General features: G+C 43.6%; 1 protein-coding gene across 8 annotated transcripts in view; it reads right to left on the bottom strand.

Moving 5' to 3' along the window:
* BIRC6 (baculoviral IAP repeat containing 6) overlaps window positions 1-22713 on the bottom strand; it is a 239623-nt gene that overhangs the window by 65924 nt on the left and 150986 nt on the right. For all 8 annotated transcript variants that reach the window (XM_061624740.1, XM_061624745.1, XM_061624742.1 and 5 more), the window contains 5 exons: window positions 20854-20985; window positions 20130-20297; window positions 18806-18979; window positions 15776-15972; window positions 6835-7135 (listed from right to left, as the gene is read on the bottom strand). In XM_061624740.1, the coding sequence (XP_061480724.1) occupies window positions 6835-7135; window positions 15776-15972; window positions 18806-18979; window positions 20130-20297; window positions 20854-20985 (972 nt within the window). The remainder of the gene's footprint in view (window positions 1-6834; window positions 7136-15775; window positions 15973-18805; window positions 18980-20129; window positions 20298-20853; window positions 20986-22713) is intronic.

Here is a 22713-nt window from a genome sequence, read left to right as displayed (position 1 = left end):
TTGGTAAACATATGCCTTGGCCTTCATGCAACACAGCTGGACTAAGTGTTGCTCTCTTCAAACAGAATTATCATCTGGATAACGTGTGTTAAGCATTTAAAAGTGCTCATGCTTGAATAATAATAATAATAAAATAATAAAATTTTATTTAGCAGACGCCCATTTGTCCGACTGAACGGACACTCTGGGCGACGTACAATATAAAATACAATATAAAATACAATCTGCTCATATACATAATCATCACATTATTAATATCATAACATCTCATCTGAAGACCATCTTACATTAATACAGTGTAAAACTTAACCCACCCCAGAGATCCCATAGGCCTGCCTGAAGAGCCAGGTCTTCAAGGCTCGGCGAAAAGTCAACAGGGAGGGGGCATGCCGAAGATCAAAGGGAAGTAAGTTCCAGAGGGTGAGGGCCACGATCGAAAAAGCCCTCTCCCTGGTCCGCACCAACCTAGCTGTCTTAGTCGGTGGGACCGAGAGAAGGTCCTGTGAGGCTGATCTTGTTTGGCGGCATATTTGGTGATACTGGAGGCGCTCCTTCAGATAAACTGGGCCGGAACCGTATAGAGTTTTAAAGGTTAAAACCAACACCTTGAATTGGGCCCGGTATACAACTGGCAACCAGTGTAATTCAATCAACACTGGGGTGATATGATCGCGGCGGCGGGTCTGCTTTATTAAGCGTGCCGCCGCGTTTTGTACCAGCTGGAGTTTCCGGACCGTCTTCAAGGGTAACCCCACGTAGAGCGCATTACAGTAGTCTAATCGAGAGGAGATCAGGGCATGTATCACTCGTGGGAGCAGATGTATGGGAAGATAGGGTCGCAGCCTCTGTACTAGATGAAGTTGGTACCAAGCTGCCCGGCTCACTGCAGAAACCTGAGCCTCCATAGACAGCTGGGAGTCCAAGATGACCCCGAGACTGCGGACCTGGTCCTTCAGGGGCAAACTCACCCCATTAAGTATCAGGTCAAAATCACCCAACCTTCCCTTGTCCCCCACTAGTAATACCTCAGTCTTATCGGGGTTCAGCCTCAGCCTGTTCTCTCCCATCCATCCACTTACGGACTCCAGGCACTTGGACAAGGTATCCACAGCCAACTCTGGTGAAGATTTAAATGAGAGATAGAGCTGCGTGTCATCCGCATATTGGTGACACTGCAGCCCAAAACTCCTGATGATGGCTCCCAGCGGTTTCATATAAATGTTAAATAGCATGGGAGAGAGGATAGAACCCTGTGGCACACCACAGTTGAGGGGCCAAGGGTCTGAAACCTCATCCCCCAACACTACCCGTTGATATCTACCGGAGAGATAGGAACGGAACCACTGTAAAACAGTGCCTCCAATTCCCAGTCCCTCCAGGCGACTCAACAGGATACCGTGGTCGACGGTATCGAAAGCTGCTGAGAGGTCCAGGAGGACAAGGAAGGTATGTTCTCCCCTATCCAACGCCCTCCTCATATCATCCACCAGAGCGACCAAGGCTGTTTCAGTTCCGTGTCCAGTCCTGAAGCCCGACTGGAAAGGATCTAAATAATCTGCTTCCTCCAAGTGTGTCTGTAGCTGCTTTGCCACCACACACTCAATTACCTTGCCCAAGAACGGTAAATTGGAGACTGAGCGAAAGTTGTTTAAATCTTAAAGAATTCCTCAACACAGGAAGCTGGATAGATTCTTCTAGATGTATATTAATTGGATGATAACCTACATTCTGAATCTGTATTTGATATTTATAATTGAAGTTTTCCAGGATATAACATCTTTAGTCCTAATGCACAAGATTTGCTCCATTTTTCAGAGTAATTTATTTATTTATTAAATTTATACCCCGCCTTATGGCCAAAAGGCCCTCAAGGCGACTTACAAAAACACGAATATATCATAATACATCAATACAATAATGCAATTTTCAAAATTAAATAACAAATAACATTATTAAAAAGAAGAAAAAACATATAAATGTGTCATGATAAGAGAGCCACATTCAGCCAGGTTTTTTATACTAGATATGCTCTGCTCCGGAGGTAAGACAGTCTCAATTTGAAAGGACACAAATTGGCTCTTCTTCAGCTTTTTCAAGACCTGATCTTCATGACTCCCAAAAACGCCATCCTCCATTTTGTAACTTAGAGACAAGAGACTTGCAGAGGAACTGTTCACTTGAAATTCCTTCAAATATCTTACTTTCAAAAGCCAAGATTACTCTGTCTGCTTTTCTCTGATGATGCATTGAATGCCTCCAAAGGGACTAGCCACCCCGTGATAGCGTGCACTCCCTTTCTTGCCTCTGGGGGTACTGCGAGGTGCTGGCGGCGGCAAAGAAAGCTGTTTTAAGGCAATGGATGTGCCGGCTCCCATCTGAAATTCTGGAGAGCGGTTGCCAGTCTAAAGTGATCAAGAGGATGGAGCAATGCAAAAGCGGCCATAGTGGCAGCTGACCTGGTGGAATGCGCCGTTATTTTAGTGGGCACTGGCAATTTTAGTGACTCATACGCCAGGGCAATGCAGGCGTGCAACCAACAAGACAGGGTAGATTTGGAGACCTTTTTCCCCAGAGTCCTTGGGTGAAAGGATACAAATAATGACTTCATCAATCTTATCTCCTGAGTTCAAGATAGGTATATCTTGAGGGCCCTCCGGACATCAAGCGAGTGCCAGGCCTTCTCCATTGGATGAGCTGGCTTAGGACAAAAGGAAGGAAGAACAATGTCCTGGTTACAGTAGAAAGTTGAGCTGATCTTGGGACGAAAAGATGGATCTGGGCGCAGCACAACTGAGTCCTTGTGGAAAATGCAGAGATGACGCGCTGATGACAATGCTCCCAGTTCCGAGACTCTTCTTGCTGAGGTGATTGCCACTAGGAACAGGACCTTGAAGGTAAGAGTCGCAGAGGCACTGACTCAACAGGTTCAAAGGGAGGGCACTGAAGAGCTTGCAGGACCTTAGGTAGACTCCAGGAAGGGAAATGATGGCACACCGTCGGTGAGAGGGCAGCTCCCTTCAAAAAGCGCCTGATGAGGGGATGCAAACCCACAGAAACGTCAGAGGGGGACGCGGATTGGATTGATGAGATCATGGAGGCATGACAACATAAAGTGTTAGCTTTGAGTCCCATTTTCAGGCCTCTATAAAGGAACTACAGAACCTGTTGTACAGTAGCTTGAGAAGGTTGGCAACCATGCCCTGTGCACCATTTAGAGAAAGTGAGCCACGTACTCTGGTAAATGCGATTCATCGACGGCCTTCTAGATACCATAATTGTATCGACAACCCCCTGAGATAGGCCTGAGTTAATCAGCTGCCTCTGTTCAAACACCAAGCCGTCAGACTCAGCCATTTGGGGTCTGGATGCCAGATCGGTCCCTGAGACAGTAGGTCTGGCCTGACTGGCAGCCTCCAAGGCAGTGCGATCAGGTCCAAGAACCACGGTCGGCGAGGCCAGTATGGGGCCAGCAGAACCAGTTGCGCCCTTTTGCATCTCAGCTTTCTCAATGTCCTGCCGAGTAGAGGAATCGAGGGGAAGGCATACAGAAGGCCGTCCGGCCAAGGGGTCGCCAGTGCATCCGCTGACTCCGCGGTCTGTTCCAGATATCTGGAGAAGTACCGGGGCAGCTGCCAATTGAGACTCAAAGTAAAGAGGTCCACCAAGAAGGTGCCGAACCAGGACTGGAGGTCGAACATCTCTGGGTGAACTTTCCACTCTCCTGGAACCGCCAGTCGGCTGCCACGTTCAGAGTCCCACTGAGATGTTCAGCCCACAGGAACGTCAGTTGGCTTTCAGCCCAGTCGAAGATCTGGGTCGCTTCCGCCTGAAGAACTTGTAATCTAGTTCCCCCTTGTCTGTTCAGATGTGATTTTACGCAGGTGTTGTCTGTTTGGATCAGGACATGCTCCAACTGGAAGATTGGCTGGAAGTGTTGGAGAGCCAGATGGACCACGTGCAATTCCAGCCTGTTGATACTCTTGACGTTGTTCCAGACTGGACCATTGACCCTGGACAAAGCAGGAGTTGCAGTGGCCCCCCCAGTCAGTTAGGCTGGTGTCCATCGTAATTACAGTTCTGTCCAGTTCTCAGAACAGAGTTCCCCTGCTGAGATTTCGAGTGCATGCCCACCATCGGAAGGACGTCCAAATGGGGGAATCTAGGCGAATGTCAAGATGATTGGAATGGGCAATGTCCACCTGGAAAGGTAATAGGGCCCACTGGAGAGGCAGAGTATGATGTCATGCCCACGGAACAATGTGAATGGTAGACACCAATGTTCCCAGCACCTTTGCCAGAAACATCACATCTGCCTTCGAGCATCGGAGCAGGAGCCTTGCCCTCTGATGGTCGTGATGCGTTCCAGTGATAGGAAGACCATGGCCTGTACTGTGTCTAGTATCGCTCCCAGATGCTGCAGTTGCTGAGTTGGTTGCAGCTGACTCTTGTTGATGTTGACAAGCCAACCGTGGGTCCTGAGAACCTCGAGGGTGTGAAGAACCTGGTCATGTGTTTGGTCCTTGGAGTCCGCCCGGAGCAATAGATCATCCAAATAGGGGTAAATATGGACCCCCTGAAGGCGGAGATGGGCCACCAGGGTGACCATCACTTTGGTGAATACCCTTGGTGCCGACGCGAGCACGAAAGGCATATTGAAAATGATTGTGGCCAAAGGCGAACCTCAGGAACTGTCTGTGGGCAGGGCAGATTGGTATATGGAGGTATGCTTCCTTTAGGTCGATGGAAGCCAAAAAGTCTCCCTGCTGTAGAACCTGTACAACTGAGGCAAGGGACTCCATTTTGAACCGTCGATACGTCACGAAGTGGTTGACGAACTTGAGATCCAAAACCTCCCTCCACGACAGATCGCGCTTGGGAACTGCAAACAGGACAGAGTAGACACCCCGCAACCTCTCTGCTGGTGGGACTGGTTCTACTGCTGCTATGTCAAGGAGATGTCGGATTACTTCCTGCATGACCCTCTGTCATTCCTGGGTTTGGGGAATGGGACAGGGAAGGAATCTGTCCGGGGGGTGATGCCAAAACTCTATGCTGTAACCCCGAGAGAAAAGATCTCTGATCCAAGAAACTTGCGTTAGCTCCAGCCAGAGTATTGCATAGTGGAGTAGCCTGCCTCCGATAGGGATGGCATCATAATTGTTGATGCTGACGTGCTCCACGTTCGTATGATGAAGTGGAAGGGACTTGACGTCCCTGGTACTGAGCCTTGCCCTGGAAACGCTGTTTGTGCCAGGTTCCCTTGGAGGCGCGGAAGTCTGTATAAATTGACTCTAGCTGTGGTATCTGCGTCCCAGTGACGAAGCCAGAGAGTTCGTTGTGCCACTACTTCTGCAGCCAGAGATCGAGCTCCTTGTTGCGATGCATCCAATGTAGCATCAGCTACGAATGCTGCTGCTCTTTGTAGCTTGATGAGGCCCCTTCTGAGTTTGGATGGATCTGGATTCGGGTCTTCCAAGAGCTCATCCAGCCACATCATAGAGGCTCTTGGAAAGATGGAGGCCGCCACAGAGGCTTGAATGGAATAGGCGAAGGCTTAATGGTTCTTTCGCAGGGAGAAGTCTATCCACCTTTCCGATGGGTCCTTAAGCTGGGAGTCTCCTTATTTCGGGAGGAGAGATCTGGACACCAAGTCAGAGATTGGCTGATCTACTCCTGGGATGTTCAGATGAGTCATGAACTGAGGAGCTAAATTGTAATGTCTCTTAGCCCTGGCAGAGAAGCGACATGGGCGCAGCGGCCGAGCCCCGCGCTAAGCAAACACACACACTGAAAACTAATCCTACTCTAGCCTTACGCTACTGAGAGATGAACAGCCTCGGACGAAAGCAAGAATGAAACTGGAGTAGAAGGGGCTCACTCACTACAGATATTAACTCCAGTACATTCTTGCCTTCAGATGCTAGATGGTGCTATGACTACCCATGTGATGGCAGGACAACCTGGGGAAAATGTTCCTTTGACAAAACTCAAGCTTCTTCTGTTATAGTTTTAATCTCCTAAAACAGTCAAACATCTCCAAATATGCATAACAAACTCATGGAAATACAGAGACAATACTGCTATGTGGAAGAATTAAGGTACAGAACCAGAAAACAGAAAAAAAAATTCTGATAATATGTAGAAGTTCTTCAGAGATAGTTTGGATTTATGCTGAGCATCAACATTTTCAGACTGTATGAAAGAAGGAGGTTAGCAACAAGCAGAATGACAGTGGTCATGTAGTGAGGGAAATATTTAATTTATAATCAAGTATGCTTTTGCACACAAATTGGAGGGAATATCCACACAAACGTTCTAGTAAGCTTGGTTCATATTGTCTCCCACCCTGAGCATAACGTAAGAAAAGTTGCAACACAATCCTTGGGAGAGGGAAGCAAAAGCAGAATATCAAGGTGCCAGTTAAGATTATTTTGCCCTTTCTTATAAGTTATGACAACCTGTCTAAATTTGGATGGATCCAAACAAGAGCAGAAATAAACCTCAGATGAAGAACTAAGCCAATGTGTAGATATTTAATCTTTGCAACACCATCAAGGTCTGGTTTATTTAACATTAAAAGACAGTGAATTCCTCAAAACCGGTGAAACTAAGATGAAATCTGACCAATTTTTATCCTATGCAATGAAGGAAGAGCCGTAAGATTTTTCCTTAAGGACTAGTTTTGACTCTGATATACTTGGGTTCCAAATCCAGAAGAGATCTGGAATTCTACAAAAGCCAGTTTTATCTCCTTTCAAATACTTGTAAACTTGTACAGTCAAGAGAAATCTTTAGCAGTAGTCCCCAAATATACTTAGAAGTTTCAGTACATACTTCCTTCACCATCATCTGTAACTCCCAACACCAATCTAAGCAGACACTGGGCATGTTTCCTCTCTTTAAGTAGCACCTCAGCATAGCCTGGGAGGCGAAGAAATAATCCAAAAGCAGCCAAAGAATGAGCAGGTATGGGAGACATAGTTTGGACCGTTGATTTGATTGGTGGTGGTTCTGCAGCAATTGTTTCTGGAGCTTCATAAACCAGCTCTCCCGATTGTTCAATGGTAACCCATTCAAACTGATCACTGTCCTTCTGCTTCTCCTGGGTGGTGGATGTAACCACTGGAGCACTCACCTTCAGAAAGAAAAGAAGATGCTTAATGCTGTCTTCTAAGGCAGCTACTTAAAAGCACTTTTTGTTGCAAATAATGACACTAGATAGTTCCTAGACCAGCCTTTCCCAACTAGTGTGCCACCAGATGTTGTTGGACCGCAATTCCCATCTTTCCTGACCATTGGCAATGCTGGCTGAGGATGATGGGAGTTGTGGTCCAACAACATCTGGTGGCCCACTAGTTGGGAAAGGCTGTCCTAGACTAATTCGTTTAAAATATTCTTGATAATGAAATTAAATGGGGGGAAAAATTAAAAAGGGATTTCCAGATCTGTCTCTGATGAATATTTTATTATTGTGTAGATTTTGAGCAAGTCTGTCACATATTCAAGAATAAGGCAACTAAGATTTTTTCTACTCTTTAGAAGAAAGAAAATACAAGTGGTAAGGATTCCCCAACAATTACTTCCAGTGTTAGAATTGCAAGACAATTCAACGTAGTACTTTCTAACTTTTATTATATATTCTATATTATCAATCTAAGTTCTTCGGCAGGGATGGGGAACATTTTCAGCCCAAAGGCCAGATTCCCTTGTGGGGAGCCTATTGGGGGCCACATACCAGTGGTGGGTGTGGCCAAAGTTGATGTGACCAGACATACTACTCTGCATCTCTCCATCCAGGAAAGGAAGAGGTGTTACCACAGTTTAAGGAAGAGATGTTATCACATTCTAGCCAGGTAAAATCACTAAAGGAGGATGCATAGCAGAGCCAGCGAGGGGTGTGGCCTGGGAGACATCACCCAAGTACAGTCCTGAGGGCCAGATAAAGAGGCTTGGAAGGCTGCAGTTGTGCCCCAGGCCTGAGGTTTCCCAGGTCTGTTCTATACCACCACTTAACACATGCTGAAATAAAACAAAATAAACTCCCCCCCCCTTCAACCTTTTGTCTATTTCTATAGAGGCAAACTTATTGAGCTTGAGGTAATTTTTAGATACATTAAACTGTCTTGTATTAATCTCTTTTTAATGACAATTCCAGAGGGTTTTTAAGACCTTCACCTGTGATCTGGAGCACTGCACAGTGACAAGTAGAAAAGAAGCAGGGATTCCCCACCTTTTTCCAGTGAAGAGTGCCTGGTGAGGACAACTTGCAAACCCACAGCCAGCCAATCCAGATCTGCCATGCACTCAAAAGTGACCAAGCCAATTCTGATTCAAGTGATTAAAATATTATCTATGCTTGCAGAACAGTGAATTTACTAGAGTCTATACTGAAGCATACATGTGCAGGGATCTTGTGTCTTTTCACTCTACTCTGTATAGAACTTTGAACATATTCACTAATAGGCAAAAAACCTTGCGGTTTAATATAACTCACAGATATTTCTATCAAACTTTAAAAAGCAGGGAAATTGGGCAGCTATAGTGAATGCACCAGGGGAGCAGGAGACCTGAACTCCTCTCTGAGACATTGGACTGCCCTACAAATTTGTCAAAATGCAAACACCATTTGGGTTGGTCTTTCACAGTCCAATCCACTTTCTGTGTAGCTTGGAAGAATTTGGTAACATGTGCCTCTGAGCATATGGTGAGTTGTGGCAATACCTGCCATCTCCAAAGATGGAGAATGACATTTTTGTATGTTAGCTGGTGTTCTTCTTACTTTGCTTCATTCCTGGGTCACTATTGTTTCTACAGAGAATCTAATCTAGAAAATATTATTTCTCGCATTATTTATCCTAGACACCTGTGTCAAACTTATTTTTATTAATTTCAAAGCCTTTTTATTGGTCAGTCTCTTATGATGGTGAAGACAGCCTTTTGTGTTTCAAATTGGAGGTTATGGTCTATTTCTATTTTGGGTGCATTAACAGTTGAATCTGAAACTGCAGTTTGATGTAAAATCAGCCTGATTACAATATGTTGCTACTTCAGTAATGACTCTAGCTATTGGAAAAAACAATCTTAGCCTGCCCAAGATGCATGTTTTCAACCTACTATGCTTACACCACTTCACTTAAGGAAAGGTGGGCATCATCAGTTAAAAACATAGAGCATACCTAGAATTTTCCTACAACATATTTCACTTCCCACTGTTTTATCTTGTGCAAACTGAGACACTCCTGATGTCCACTGAAGACTATTCTGCAGAATAGTCAGTGCAATTATTCCACAATTATGTTTGGAGTTTTTTTAGTGTAAATTTTGCAAAGTGTTGCTGTACTTCACACATTCACAGAAACAGACGCAAAAGAAAATGATTTCCTATAGGAAACTACACTAAAATGCAAAGTAAATCAGACATATGTAAAGTGACTATCTGAACTATGTCAACTGTCTTAATAATGTTGCTTCCTCCCTGCTAAAACAAGATCAGCACAGCACATGTCTTGTTTCTATTATTTGGGTTGATTGCAAGTGTTGCCAGCACTCACCATATGCCCAGAGGCACATGTTACCAAATTCTTCCAAGCTACACAGCAAGTAGATTGGACTGTGAAAGACCAACCCAAATTGTATTTGCATTTTCACAACTTTGTAGGGTAATACAATATTTCAGAGCGGAGTTCAGGTGTCCTGCTCCCCTGGCGTATTCACTATAGCTGCCCAATTTCCCTGCTTCTTAAAGTTTGATAGAAATATCTGTGGGCTATAGGTACGTTCTTAAACCACAAGGTTTTTTGCCTATTAGTGAATTTCTCTGATTTTTAATCTGGGAGGTAGGAAATGGGATCCTGTGCAAGCTTGCTGAGAATGGATTGATCATTTGCATGCTTACTGAGTTCAGTGGGATTTACTTCCCTGCAATCATGCTCAGGATAGGTGAAACTGACCACAGGGGATGGGGAGGGGAGCAGGCAGGAGGGGGAGGGGAGGAGAGCAGGCAGGAGGGGGAGGAGAGCAGGCAGGAGGGGGAGGGGAGGGGAGCAGGCAGGAGGGGGAGGGGAGCAGGCAGGAGGGGGAGGGGAGGAGAGCAGGCAGGAGGGGGAGGGGAGGAGAGCAGGCAGGAGGGGGAGGGGAGAAGGGCAGGTTTGATCATTTGCATGTTTATTGAGTTCAGTGGGATTTACTCCCATGCAATCATGCTTAGGATAGGTAAAACTGACCGGGGGGGGAGGGAGGGAAGGCTGGAGTGGGCAGGAAAGGAGCAAGAAGGAAGAGGGGAGGGAAGGAGGAAGGAAGAGGGGAGGGAAGGAGGAAGGGAGAGGAGAGGGGAAGGAGGGGAAAGCCAGGTCTGATCATTTGCATGCTTATTGAGTTCAATGGGATTTACTCCTATGTAATCATGGTTAGGATAGGTAAAACTGACCATGGGGGAGGAGCAGGGGGAGGGGAGAGAAGGAGAAAGGGAGGGGGGATTGGAGGGGCAGGGGCAAAGGAAGGGGCAGGGGAGGGCAGGTTTGATCATTTGCATGCTTATTGAGTTCAATGATATTTACCTCCATGCAATCATGCTTAAGATAGGTAAAACTGACCATGGAGAGGAGGGAGAGGATTGGAGGGGGAGGGAAGGGGCAAGAGGGAAGGAATAGGAGGGAGGAGAAGGGAGGGTGGGTTTGACCAGTTGCATACTTTTTGAGTTCAGTGGGATTTATTTCTGTGCGATCATGTTTGAAAATGGAAATGGACTGCCCTCAAGTCAACCCCAACTTATGGCGACCCTATGAATAGGGTTTGCATGGTAAACGGTATTCAGAGGTGGTTTTACCATTGCCTACCTCTGAGGCTGAGAGGCAGTGACTGGCCCAAGGTCACCCAGTGAGCTTCATGGCTGTGTGGGGATTCGAACCCTGGTCCCCCAGGTCATAGACCAACACTGACCTGGGGGAGGGGCAGGGAGGGAAGGAGGAGATTGGGTAGGTGGGTGGGCACTGGGCAGAGGGGAAGCCCCTTTCCTTCCCCAAAGGAAAATATTGTGCACAGTATCATTGCTTTTCAGCGTTTCCTTCACCTTTTTATTCTACAGGAGGCACATGTAGCCTGCCACACAAATTTAAACTAAGCTGTCCCTGGCCAAATCCACACCAGGCCTTTATTTCACTTTGGACAGTCATGGCTTCTCTCAAAGAATCCTGGAAAGTGTAGTTAGTGAAGGGTGCTGAGAGTTGCTAGGTGTTTTCCTCACAGACCTTCAATCAGGGTGGCTGACAGTTAAACCAGTCTGGCTACTGGAGCTCTCTCAGTGGAATAGGAGTCTCCTCTCAGCACCCTTCACAAACTACACTTCCCAGGATTCTTTGGGGGAAGCCATGACTGTCTCAAGTGAAATAAAGGTAAGGTGTGGGTGTGGCTGCCTGATTAGGCAAGCCCAGCAGCTGTGAGTCTGGCTTTTAGAACACTGACAGTTGGTTCTAACACTATCTAACACCCTGACACTATCATAGGGTTCCAGCCAAAATTTCTTAAATTAATTAAAAATCAGCCAGGCATTTTTTAAACTTTTAAACTGTAGAAGATGAAGGTCAGAGTATGGGGCAACATCAGTAACAGGATTACAGGTACTCTGTGAACATGGCTGATTTTTAATGAATTTCAACAGATCATGAGAACTCAGAGAAAAAAGTCCAAAAGGCGTCTGGGTTTTTTCTCTCTCTCTTTAGACTTGGACTCTCAATTCTTTCTGACTGTTTTGTGTATCACCATGAAAACTGAGAGGGTTGTTAAGCAAGCGTTTCTGAGTTCAGGACTATAGGTTTTGTAACGTTTAGTTTTGAAATGAGCTTATGGGATGCATCAGAATGGCATGGGGGGTATTTTCAATTTAACATTGCGGAATGTGAAAAATCCATGCTGGCTGTATAATGAAGCTGCCTTATACTGACAGACCACAGGTCCATCTAGCTTCTACACTGACTGGCAGTGATACTCCAGGTTTTCAGGCAGGGGTCTTTCCTAGTCTTACAAGGAGATATTGGAAATCGGACTTGGATCTTTTCATGTAAAGTGAGCTGCAGTCCCTTCCTCTCACATGTTTCTTCTGAGACCCCTGAATTCTCATAGCACAGACAAAGTTGAGAAAATGGGGAATAATGGGGAAAGAACTTTGAAATTAGGAACACAATGATATGTAGGATAGAAAGGGGACTACTGAATGTTCCAGGAGAAAACTACACAGGAATACAGTTCAGACCTTATGCTTCTCTTTTTATTTACACCATTTTACAAAAATACACAATGTTACATGCTGGCCTGGCCAAGTGGGGCACGGGCATGAGGGCCCCTGGGGCTCAGAAGTGCCCCTGGGAGGGTGGAGCCCCCGCTCTGCAACAGCATCGGATTGCAGGGCATGATTTGCAGTGCATGTCAACCCTTTGCCCCAGGCTGCAAATCATGCCCTGCAACCTGACATTGGTGCAGATCATGGAGCTTCACCTGCTCAGACAACACCCCTCCATGCAGCTAGCACGGGGTTAAATAGACCTGGCTGCCCTGCCTCCCACTCTGCCATGTCAGTGCGTACAAAGGCATGTATATGCACAGACCGTCCCAGTGCACTTATGTGACGATGAAAGAGGTAGGGCAGCTGGGCCTATTTAAGCCCATGCCAGCTGCATGGGTTGGGGTGTTGGTACCTGAGGCCCCTCTCATGCCTGGCACTGGCCCTGATTATATATGCAAATTTTACATTAATGCAAGTGACTAATAAATATAGAAAGTATCAATTTCTTTTCTTTCTGGCACACCTCCCCTCTTAGCCTTCTGGCTCTCACTCAGACCCCAAACAAACTCACAGCTCACCCACAAACTTTCACAAGCAAGAAAGTTCCCAGAAACTGCTGGCATCACCCTAGTCTCTCACTGTAGGCTTGCTTTTATGGGCAGGCACCTGTCAAGAACTAAATACTAAAATAGCTCTGAGGCAAAGAATGGTGGGATTTCATCTTGTTGGAAATGGGGCCTCTGTGAAGGCAATGACTTGCAGTTTTCATAGCTGAAGCTAGTTAATTAGGCCCAAGCAAGAACACCTGCTTATCAGTAGAGCCTGGTATCCAAGGCCATAGGCCTGGGAAGGTTTGGTAGTATGTGACTGTTAGGTACAAAAACTCCAGAGAAGGTTACCTCATCTGAAAGCCCTCTGATTGGCTAATTAGTTCCTGGCTGTTGCTAGGGTCTTTTCCATAAATACAGGAGTAAAAGCCTTAGCTTTTGTTCCCCTGGGTTCCATTATGCTATTGGAGTTTCCATTTTCCATCTGCTATCCAGGCTATGCATCTCTGGGGATATGTGGAATCATGACATTTTTCAACTACCTCTTTTTGTTGTTTTGTTTGGTGACTGTAACTCTCTGTATTTTACCTGGCCCTCTGGGTGTGGGTTTTAAGGAACCATTTTGCTACTATTTTTGTACACTTATATTTTATTTAATAAAGCTACTTCTTACTTGCCAGTGTGTGTTCATTTCAGGAGTAGTGTGGCTCTGAATCTGGTACCTTGGCCATTTGCCCATGGACTACCATATATTTGGCTATTTTGTAAGGCTTCAAGACAAGGAGTGTAACTTTGGCTCTTGTCTGTTTGAATCCTTGGCAGGTCTATTTCTAGCACTTTGGGTTTCCCCGTGGCCCAGAGTGGTTGACCAGTTTAAGGAGTGGTGGCAGTCTATCTACCTTGCAGGGTTGTTGTTGGTTACTCAGCTCTGTTAGGGGAAGCATGAATTTGTGACTTGCCAGGATCAGTGCCATGGGTTTAGGAACCGAGTCCTGAGATTGAACCGGGTCAGGTTTATGACATGTTCATGACAACACCAAGGTTGATGGAGCTTCCTCAAGCTGCCCACAGTTGTGTCCAGTTTAGCTGATCACACACCAGTTCAAGGCTACAGCGGGTTGAGTTTAGTAAACTTCCCAGGGATAGCACACACCTCCACTCATAGTTCTTTCTCTAGCTTTTGCACACTTTTCCTCCTGCAGCTGCTTTACTGTCCAATGGGAGGGCTTGCTTTTTATGGGCATGCACCAAGGTGGATAGTGCTTCCTCAGGCTAAGCACAGCAGTTTTTTATGTACTTTTATATCCTGTTGCGTTATTGGAATATGTCTGCATGTTTGCCTTTCCCTTTCTCCCCAAAGCATGACTGAAGTAAGGGAGTACCTTACAGCTGCCTTTTTCAAATGGTGGCCCCATCACAAACAGCATTATGCCTCCTCCCCACTCTCCCTCCCATCTGTAATGCCAAAGGAACCAGCTTTCTAACTTCCTAGTACCTTCTACATCTGGTAGGGAACTTGATTTCATTTGAGGCACAGCACATCAGAGCACAGCAATACGTATCTGCAATGCATGGCTCAATCCTTAAAATGTGAAGTAATGATCTGTGCTCTTGTATAGAGTACAGTAATAATCTCTGCTCATGTATAGAGTACATCACACCAATGAGTAATTATAATCAGCCTCCATTATGTCTGAGATTAGGAAGAAAATATAAAAGGTTTAAGGAAGGATGGGGAGTCAGTCAGTGTACCCAGACAGGCTTAGATCCAAAACTTTACATTTTAGAAATTCACAGACAATCTCATAAAAAACCAAGGCAATTAAAAACAAGTTATCAAGCCATAATCAGGAACAAAAGAGATGGAGGACCAAACTACTTCCTTTGGAGCTTCTGCAATCCTGCCTTCAAGGGGATGGGGGAGCTCACATCCCATCTAAGGACATCTTAGACTCACAGGAGAATGTTCCACCCCTGGAACCTCACAATGCTGACATTATTCTAAAGTATTCCACATACTCAACTACCCTCACTCAAAGAAACTCAGTACAAACAATTATCTCCCTTCCTAGGACACTCAGACTCTTTTAAATAACACAGTTCAATGAAAGGCACGAGCCTTGAGCTTTTGTTTTGCTGAGGTTTCTAAGAAACCACCTGTGAGGGCTTCTTTGCATGAGCTGCTGTTTCTGGAGAACAAGCCCGTAAGTCTGTTGTTGATTTGTTCAAGGGTAAAGATCCTACTTAGGTGGGAGGGGTACACACTTTCCTGGAAACACAAATGCTGTAAGAATGCAAGAGACCTAAACACAGTGAGCAAGAGTGCATGGCTAAAATATTAAGCTGTGTCTATCCCTAAGAGTTGGGCTGTGTATTCTGGATAACAATCAAGAACAGGCTTGGAGTCAGTTTTCAATCATGACCATTAGGGCTGAGACACTGAAAGAGGTAACGTGTGCATTTCCTCTACTATTGATCTGAAGTTAAACTAATAATTACAGTCCATCACCAACATATCTGGGATGACGAAAGGCTTTTGAGTCCTCAGATATGACTGCTAGACCAGATGCTCTCTTTTTATAAATGAGCACTAATAAACCTGAGGCAACTATCAGTGACCTCTGAACAGTCATTGATAATTTGCTAACAAGCCCTCAAGGGTTTTAAAATCTTAGATCAGTAATAAAAGTACTTTCAAGCAAAAGTCTCAGAATTCACTAGTATAAATAGGAAATATTAAATAATTGTTAGGCAGTTTATAATTCAGGAGCAGAATATGGATTCCAATACTTTTAAAAATAACTATAGAAAGATACTGAATTTTTAACAGAAAATACATACATCTATGTGCACAATCCCTTCAGATTTAAACAGGTTTGTCTCATCCATTTAAAAAAATATGTAACCTGAAGGCACATAACAACAAAAATACATATATCTGTTTACTTACTTGTTGAATTACATCTGGATAAAGCATAGGAAGTCTTTCTGCAATGAGGGCCAACCCACCCATTCCGGCAAAAACTTGCAATGGAGACTGAATGGGGCACACTTCAAGGAAGGATTCATCTAGCACTGCATCCATGCACTCCTCACCTGGTGTGACTGCTTCATCCTCAGTGCAAGACCCCAATAAATCTGCATGTTCTATATACACACACAGATAAAAAAATCAAATTGTTCAAATATCTTTAGGGATTGCTTACTTAGACACAGTTATCCTGGTATAACCAGCTCATTTTGGAACATAGGCTAAAGCAATCTGAAATAAAAAGCTTGCACATAAAAAAAAGAGTAGAGGAAGAGTGTGGCTCCTCTTTAAGGCAGATAGCATAGTTTTTATTTGTTTCTGCAGAACTGGGCAAAATACAGAAAGTGTTTTGCCAATAAAAGAATCCATGAACAAGGATGTGGGTGACTCTAGAATGCCTTGCCCATACAAATAATTTAATTTAGGACAAGAACTTTGAAGCCAACATGTGTGTTCCTTATTGTTATGACACTTTACGAAGAACAGGCATGACTGGGGAAAGAGTGGTGTGTTTGGATGATGAAGGGAAGGATCGAGAGGGGTTGATCGTGTAGAAGAGAGATTGGAAAATGGCAGGGGAGATGGTAACAAGTGTCAGAAAGAAACAGTACGAAAGGAGCACATGGAAGGGCTGTGTGTGTGTGTGTGTGTGTGTGTTATGTGCCTTCAAGTTGATTATGACTTATGGCAACCCTATGAATAAGCGACCTCTAATAGCATATGTTGCATTTGAGGATCTTTTCTACTTCTCTCATAGCTGCCCTCCTAGTTCTCTCACAGCCTTCTTCTGATTTCTTGACTATTGTCTCCATTTTGGTTAATGACTGTGCCAAGGTATTGATAATCCTTGACAAGTTCAATGTCCTCATTATCAACTTTGAAGTTACATAAATGTAACAGGAGAGAAGGCGGAAAGCGTAGAAGGAGGTGTCAGAGGAGGGAGAGGTAGAACACAGGGAGAGCAGGGCATCAAACGTAAAGAAGAGCCACTTGGGATTCCCAGAGTTCATTAGTATGAATTAAGTGTTGCTTAGCTAGGCTGACTACAGAGAAGAAAGAGCGGATGAATTTGTAGTGGACGAAGGCAGCCATCTCCTTTAGAGTTGTTTAGCCACACGAGAACATGAACAGAAATATCAAACTGAATAAGTCAGAGCAGGGGATGGGGGGGGGACAGATTATTTGGGAAAGTGGGCAAATGTGCCAAGAGACAAGGAATGGGATATAAACTGCAGAGGCTAATAAAAAGCCACAGCACAGACAGCAGAGGAGACTGCAGAGGAGATAGTAACAAGAAGTAAGGAAGGGGCAGGATCAAGATGGAGACGTTAGATGAGGAGAGTAGGGTAGTCAAATAATCAAATCTGCAAGAAAGAAAGGTGCTAGAGGAGGGGGAAGGGAAAGAGTGAGGAAGGAGGGGGAAGGGAAAGAGTGAGGAAGGAGGGGGAAGGGAAAGAGTGAGGAAGAAGAGGGAGCTACAAAGATCATTATGTGGACTGAGCTTAAAATGTTCAGTCTTTCTGAGCAAAGGAAAAATAAATAGGGGCATGCACAGGCCCCACAAGCAACCTTGTACCTGTGATTTAAAAAAAAAAAGATTTTTCTGAGTCAGTCTATGGTCTCTCCACTTTGATCTGTGCTCTAGGTTATAAGTCACTCTGTATAGAAAAGAACATCTTTCTTGTCCACTATAATGGACAATCTACAGTTGGCTATATTTCCCTTTTGGCTAAAGTGGATGAAATTTATAGAAACAGAAGCCCCTCTAGAAAGTCTCCCAAATGGCATGCCAATATATCCAGGGGGTTCCATGCACGGCACCTTTAAAGTTTTCTTTTTTAAACAAAGGAAAAAGCTATAGCTTCATGATTTTCTTCCAGAATTGGTTGCAATTTGCAGGTATGGTCATCCCTTCTGAAGGGATTTAGCATGGCAAACTTCAGAATAATAGTTGAAGTCATTCTTCCACAAGGGAAGACTTTGCTGCTTTGGGGTGGGAATCATATGGAGGTAGGGAGTGTTGGTGGAAGAAAGAACATGGATCCCCAGTAAAGAGTGGGATGAGGGAAATGTCACTCTGGCAACCAGGACCCTGTTACCCCAAGGGGGGTGGGTGGACATACAATGGAGATCTCTTCATTGGCCTACATAGGGGAAGGCACAGGCCCATGTGAAGAATACACAGTGTTTTTAAGCCCTCCCTGTGATCGGAGTGCCCTGGAAAATAATTCATTATTATTAAAAGCTGGACATGCCAATCAAAAGAAAAGATTACCCCATGTCTCCCTCCCACCCTCTTGAGTTGTGGACATTTTGCCAATCAGTTTGGTTTGGTTTCTCAGGGGAAAATGTCTGGATGTTTGTTGTTTGGAGAGTCAAAGCCACAGATTCACTCGGAAGCTTATGCAATCCCTGATCCACATTGTTAATGACACAATCCAATTCAGAAATATAATAACCTTCCCTGAATCTCAGTTCACCTCATGATTTGGGGTACACATGGAGGTGATGCACACCCCTAGTAAATAAGCACATCTGTGGCCAAAATGTTCAGTACTTAAATATCAACCCCTTAGTCCATGCCTGAAAACTGAAATTGGCCAGAAAAGATTTTAATAGTACTAAAACATTAAAACACACTGGAAGTGAAGTAAATGAAAGCACTACTTCAAACCATAAGTCCATGCTTGTTTGGTTGAATACCCCTTTGTCCTTGAGATATTTTAGTGTACCATAAATGGCTCAAATACAAATGAGCTGGAAAGAAGACGTGTGCTACAATACTATTGGAAAAGCTGAAAAAGTGCAGTTCTTTTACAATGTTCACAGAACAATCAAGTAATTTCCAAAGTTATGTATAGCCCTATCAACATTTGAAAATCCCAACCAGGGCAAAAAACAGTAAACAGTTAAGGAAAGCATAATAAGACCAGACAATTCAATATATACCTTTTTCAGTGTGGAGGCGCTTAAATGAGTCTGTTTTTGAAAGGCTTGGGTCTGAGATCACCTTGGAACCAAGCTTTACTGCCAAGTCTATGGATCGGTATCCCTGAGGGAGTTTGCGGTCATAGAGCAGAGTCAGAAGTTGGGCAAGTGTCATCTCAGGTGGCAGTGGCTGACCTAAAGAACATTAACTAGTTTACAAGCAGCTCTAAAACATGGGTTGTCTGTTCATTTTGAAGTTCAAATCATGATCTGAATGCTCAGTTATGGTTAATGGAAGCCATGGTTTTGATGCAATGAACTTTCATCATTTCAAGTTTTTACATATTTCTTATAGTTATCTCTGATGCTTAGACATACTTGGGACCCATTCCTCAGATTTTCCAATAATTTTGAGAAATATCTGGATTACAGGGTGGCACATTACATTAGTCTGGATAAATGTGTAAATGCTACAATATTGCCTCAGTTTATTTTTATTTTATTTAAAATATTTATAAGACACTTTCCTACAAAACAGCCCTTACATATAGATGACTGACATAAGGAATCAAAACCAGCATTAGAAAAGCTGCCTTATACCAAGTCATTGATCCATCTAGCTCAGTACCTAGTCAGTCCACTGATCTATCCAGCTCAGTATGAGTGCTGACTGGCAGCAGCTCTCCAGGGTTTTAGTCTCACCTGGAGACACCAAGGATTGATTCTGGAACTCTTTTGCAAGTAAGGCATGTGCTATACCCCTGAGCTATGACCATTCCACCATATACAGTCCTTCCATAGCTTGAGCCCAAATTGTTTAAAGGTTAAATCCAGTGCCACAAACTGGGCTTGGAAATGCACTGGCAATCACAGCCAGTCAGTGCAACTGGTATAAAATTATGTTGCGTGATCTGACCATCTTGCCACATCAAGAGTCTGGCAAATTCATTTTGAACCAGCTGAAGTTTCCAGGTTATTGTTAAAAGTAGCACCCATGTAGAAGTCATTATAGCAGTCAAGCCTGGATGTCACTACAGCATGGATTATTGTGGTTAGATCTGACATCTCCAGATTGGCTGGTATGTCAACTGTAAGCTGGTGAAACACATTTCTGGCTATTGCTGCCACCTGGGGAGGTACCACAGAGTCCATTCCATCACAACAACCACAAATGCTGTAAGATACAGTGTCCTTATTTCAATGAAATTAGCATTTTCCTTTCGTCAATCAACTTTCACTCGACAATAGAATCTGGATGAATGAATAGATGCATGTAAGCAACTAGCACTTTATATGCCTCAGAATACTGGACAAATCTGCTTTATCAGAAAACATGGAACGTTACCTGGTAGCAATTTATGGTAGAGATGGAAAACAGGAACACTAATAGTTTTGCTGGAAGTGTCGCCTCCTGTGGAGAAATTGCCTACTTTATCTGCCATCACTCTTCCTCGTCTTGAGGGTGGGCGAGGGGGTATAGATGATACAGCCCTTTTTGACTGAGACTTCAAGCCTATAACAGAAATGAATAATATTCTAAAGGCACAGCTTGAATAAATGAGATACTATGTGCACGAAGAACACTCATAAATCATTCTACCTGGCATGATATCATGCCTGAAGAGCTTTTAGCCTATGCAGTAGACCCATGAATTCAATACTTGCATACCAGGGCAAGTCTACCTGGATGGCAGAGATTGCTGCATGTATGGGAATTAGTGCATGGATTTAGAGACCTTCAAAACTAATGCAGAAATGGTGCAGCACTTAGCTATTGAAGGTTATATTGTCCCACTCAGTTCAGCTCCAGTTCCTCTACATACACTATAATCTTTATTTCATTGTTTACTCCTGTATCCCACTGTGTTTGCCAAGGGGTGCAAAGGCACTGGGATGACTAAAACACTTAAAAAATAACTTTAAACATATTGGAGTACTTGTATATAGCTTTTTCCTGTTTTACATTGAGCTATGATGACCACATCCTGGTGTGCCCTTAACCCCTTTCTCCATCTCATCACAAGCAGACCTGATACTTGTTCAACTTTGATGTAAAATTAAACACATACCAGAGGCAACAACAACACTGTAATTGTCCTGAAACCCATTTTCTGCTTTAATGTTTTCTTTTTCTTCATAGTTCTTTTTTTCCTTATCTTCTTTTTGTTCACTAATTAATTTTGCAGTGATGCTTGGAGTATCTGAAAAATAAAATAAAAATACTTTATATGAAGTCATGTTAAGCAAGATTTTCATTATTTGACAACCAATTCACTCAAGAGCAATTTAGTTGCTGCTCGTTTCTCTGGTGGCATCATATATGTCCTAGAAAGGACACCTTTATGCCATGGGACACCAGGATTCCATCAATATCTGCTTTGATAAATCTGCAAGGACATCTGCCTTGGCCAAAAATTCACACATTGAGCTGTTTGACCTGGGGACACACACATGGAGAGCCCAATACACATAGGCCTAATCAGTGCTATCTGTACACATGTGCAAGGTCTACATGCATTGGGATCTATGTGTGAATGCAAAGTGGAGTATGCACATGCATGAAGACAGCAAGGTGGACTGATGTGATCTGTACTGATATAACAATTGCAAGGTTAAATATTTGGAGCAGGTGACATGTCAGTGTTAAGCCAATTGTTTGTGTAATCAACTTTCTTCAAGAGCACGAGAGCAGCCACACTAGAGTGGTTCTCATTTTACTACCAGTAATGTATAAAGTCAAGCCTCTTATCCTTATTTATGCATCATCTTTTTAAAATGTGAACATTTTGGTCTTCAAAATAATAATACAACTACTACAACTATTATGCAGCCTAAGGTATTCAAATGTAATATCTAACTATGATTAAGGGAAGTAAATCTTTCCTATCTGTACAGGGCATACAAGATCCAGAAGAGGAACTACACTACATTACATGCAACAGCAGTTGAATGACATCCCAGATCTACACTGTGTGTAAACCAGTGTTCCAACTCCATTTCATGCAGATGCTAAATTCAACTTGTGCAAACGTTCTAACATCAACATCCCTGCAAAATATATTATTAGGTATTTAGATGTTAAGCATGAACCTCCAAGCTTAACACACATTTGGACCATGTCAAAATTCCATCAAATAAATTCAGATTTTGCCCCTACAGTGGATATTATATTATTATTTATGATTATTATTTAAACTTCTGTCCTGCCCTTCCTCCCAGAAGGAGCCCAAAGGCAGCAAACAAAGGACATAATACTAAAAACATGTTAAAACGTTGCAAAAACAAAACATCTTAAAACATTTTAACAATAAGACATCTTAAAAATATATTTTAAAAAATCTTAAAAATCAATTCCAAAACAGACACAGACTAGGATAAGGTCTCTACTTAAAAGGCTTATTATTTATTATTATTTTATTTATTCTTTATTAAATTTTTATACCGCCCCATAGCCGAAGCTCTCTGGGCGGTTCACAACATCAAAATATCAACATACAATTTAAAACCACACATTAATCAATTTAAAACATAACTCATTAAATTTCCAAATAAACCTATACTAAACTAAAATACTGAAATACTAAAAATACTAAAATGTTAAATGCTACAATACTGAAATGCTAAAATGCTAGAATGCCTGGGAGAAGAGGTAGGTCTTAACCTGGCGCCGAAAAGACAACAATGTTGGCGCCAGGCGTACCTCATCAGGGAAATTGTTCCATAATTCGGGGGCCACCACTGAGAAGGCCCTTTTTCTTGTTACCATCCTCCGGGCTTCCCTCTGCGTAGGCACCCGGAGAAGGGCCTTCGATGTTGAGCGCAGTGTACGGGTAGGTTCATATCGGGAGAGGCGTTCCATCAAGTATCGTGGTCCCAAGCCATGTCAGGCTTTATAGGTTAAAACCAGCACCTTGAATCAAGCCCGGAAA

Source organism: Rhineura floridana, chromosome 4 (genome assembly GCF_030035675.1).
Source record: "Rhineura floridana isolate rRhiFlo1 chromosome 4, rRhiFlo1.hap2, whole genome shotgun sequence".
Lineage (NCBI taxonomy): Eukaryota > Metazoa > Chordata > Lepidosauria > Squamata > Rhineuridae > Rhineura > Rhineura floridana.
Note: the sequence above shows the minus strand (reverse complement) of the source record. Positions and strands in the feature narration are given on the sequence as shown.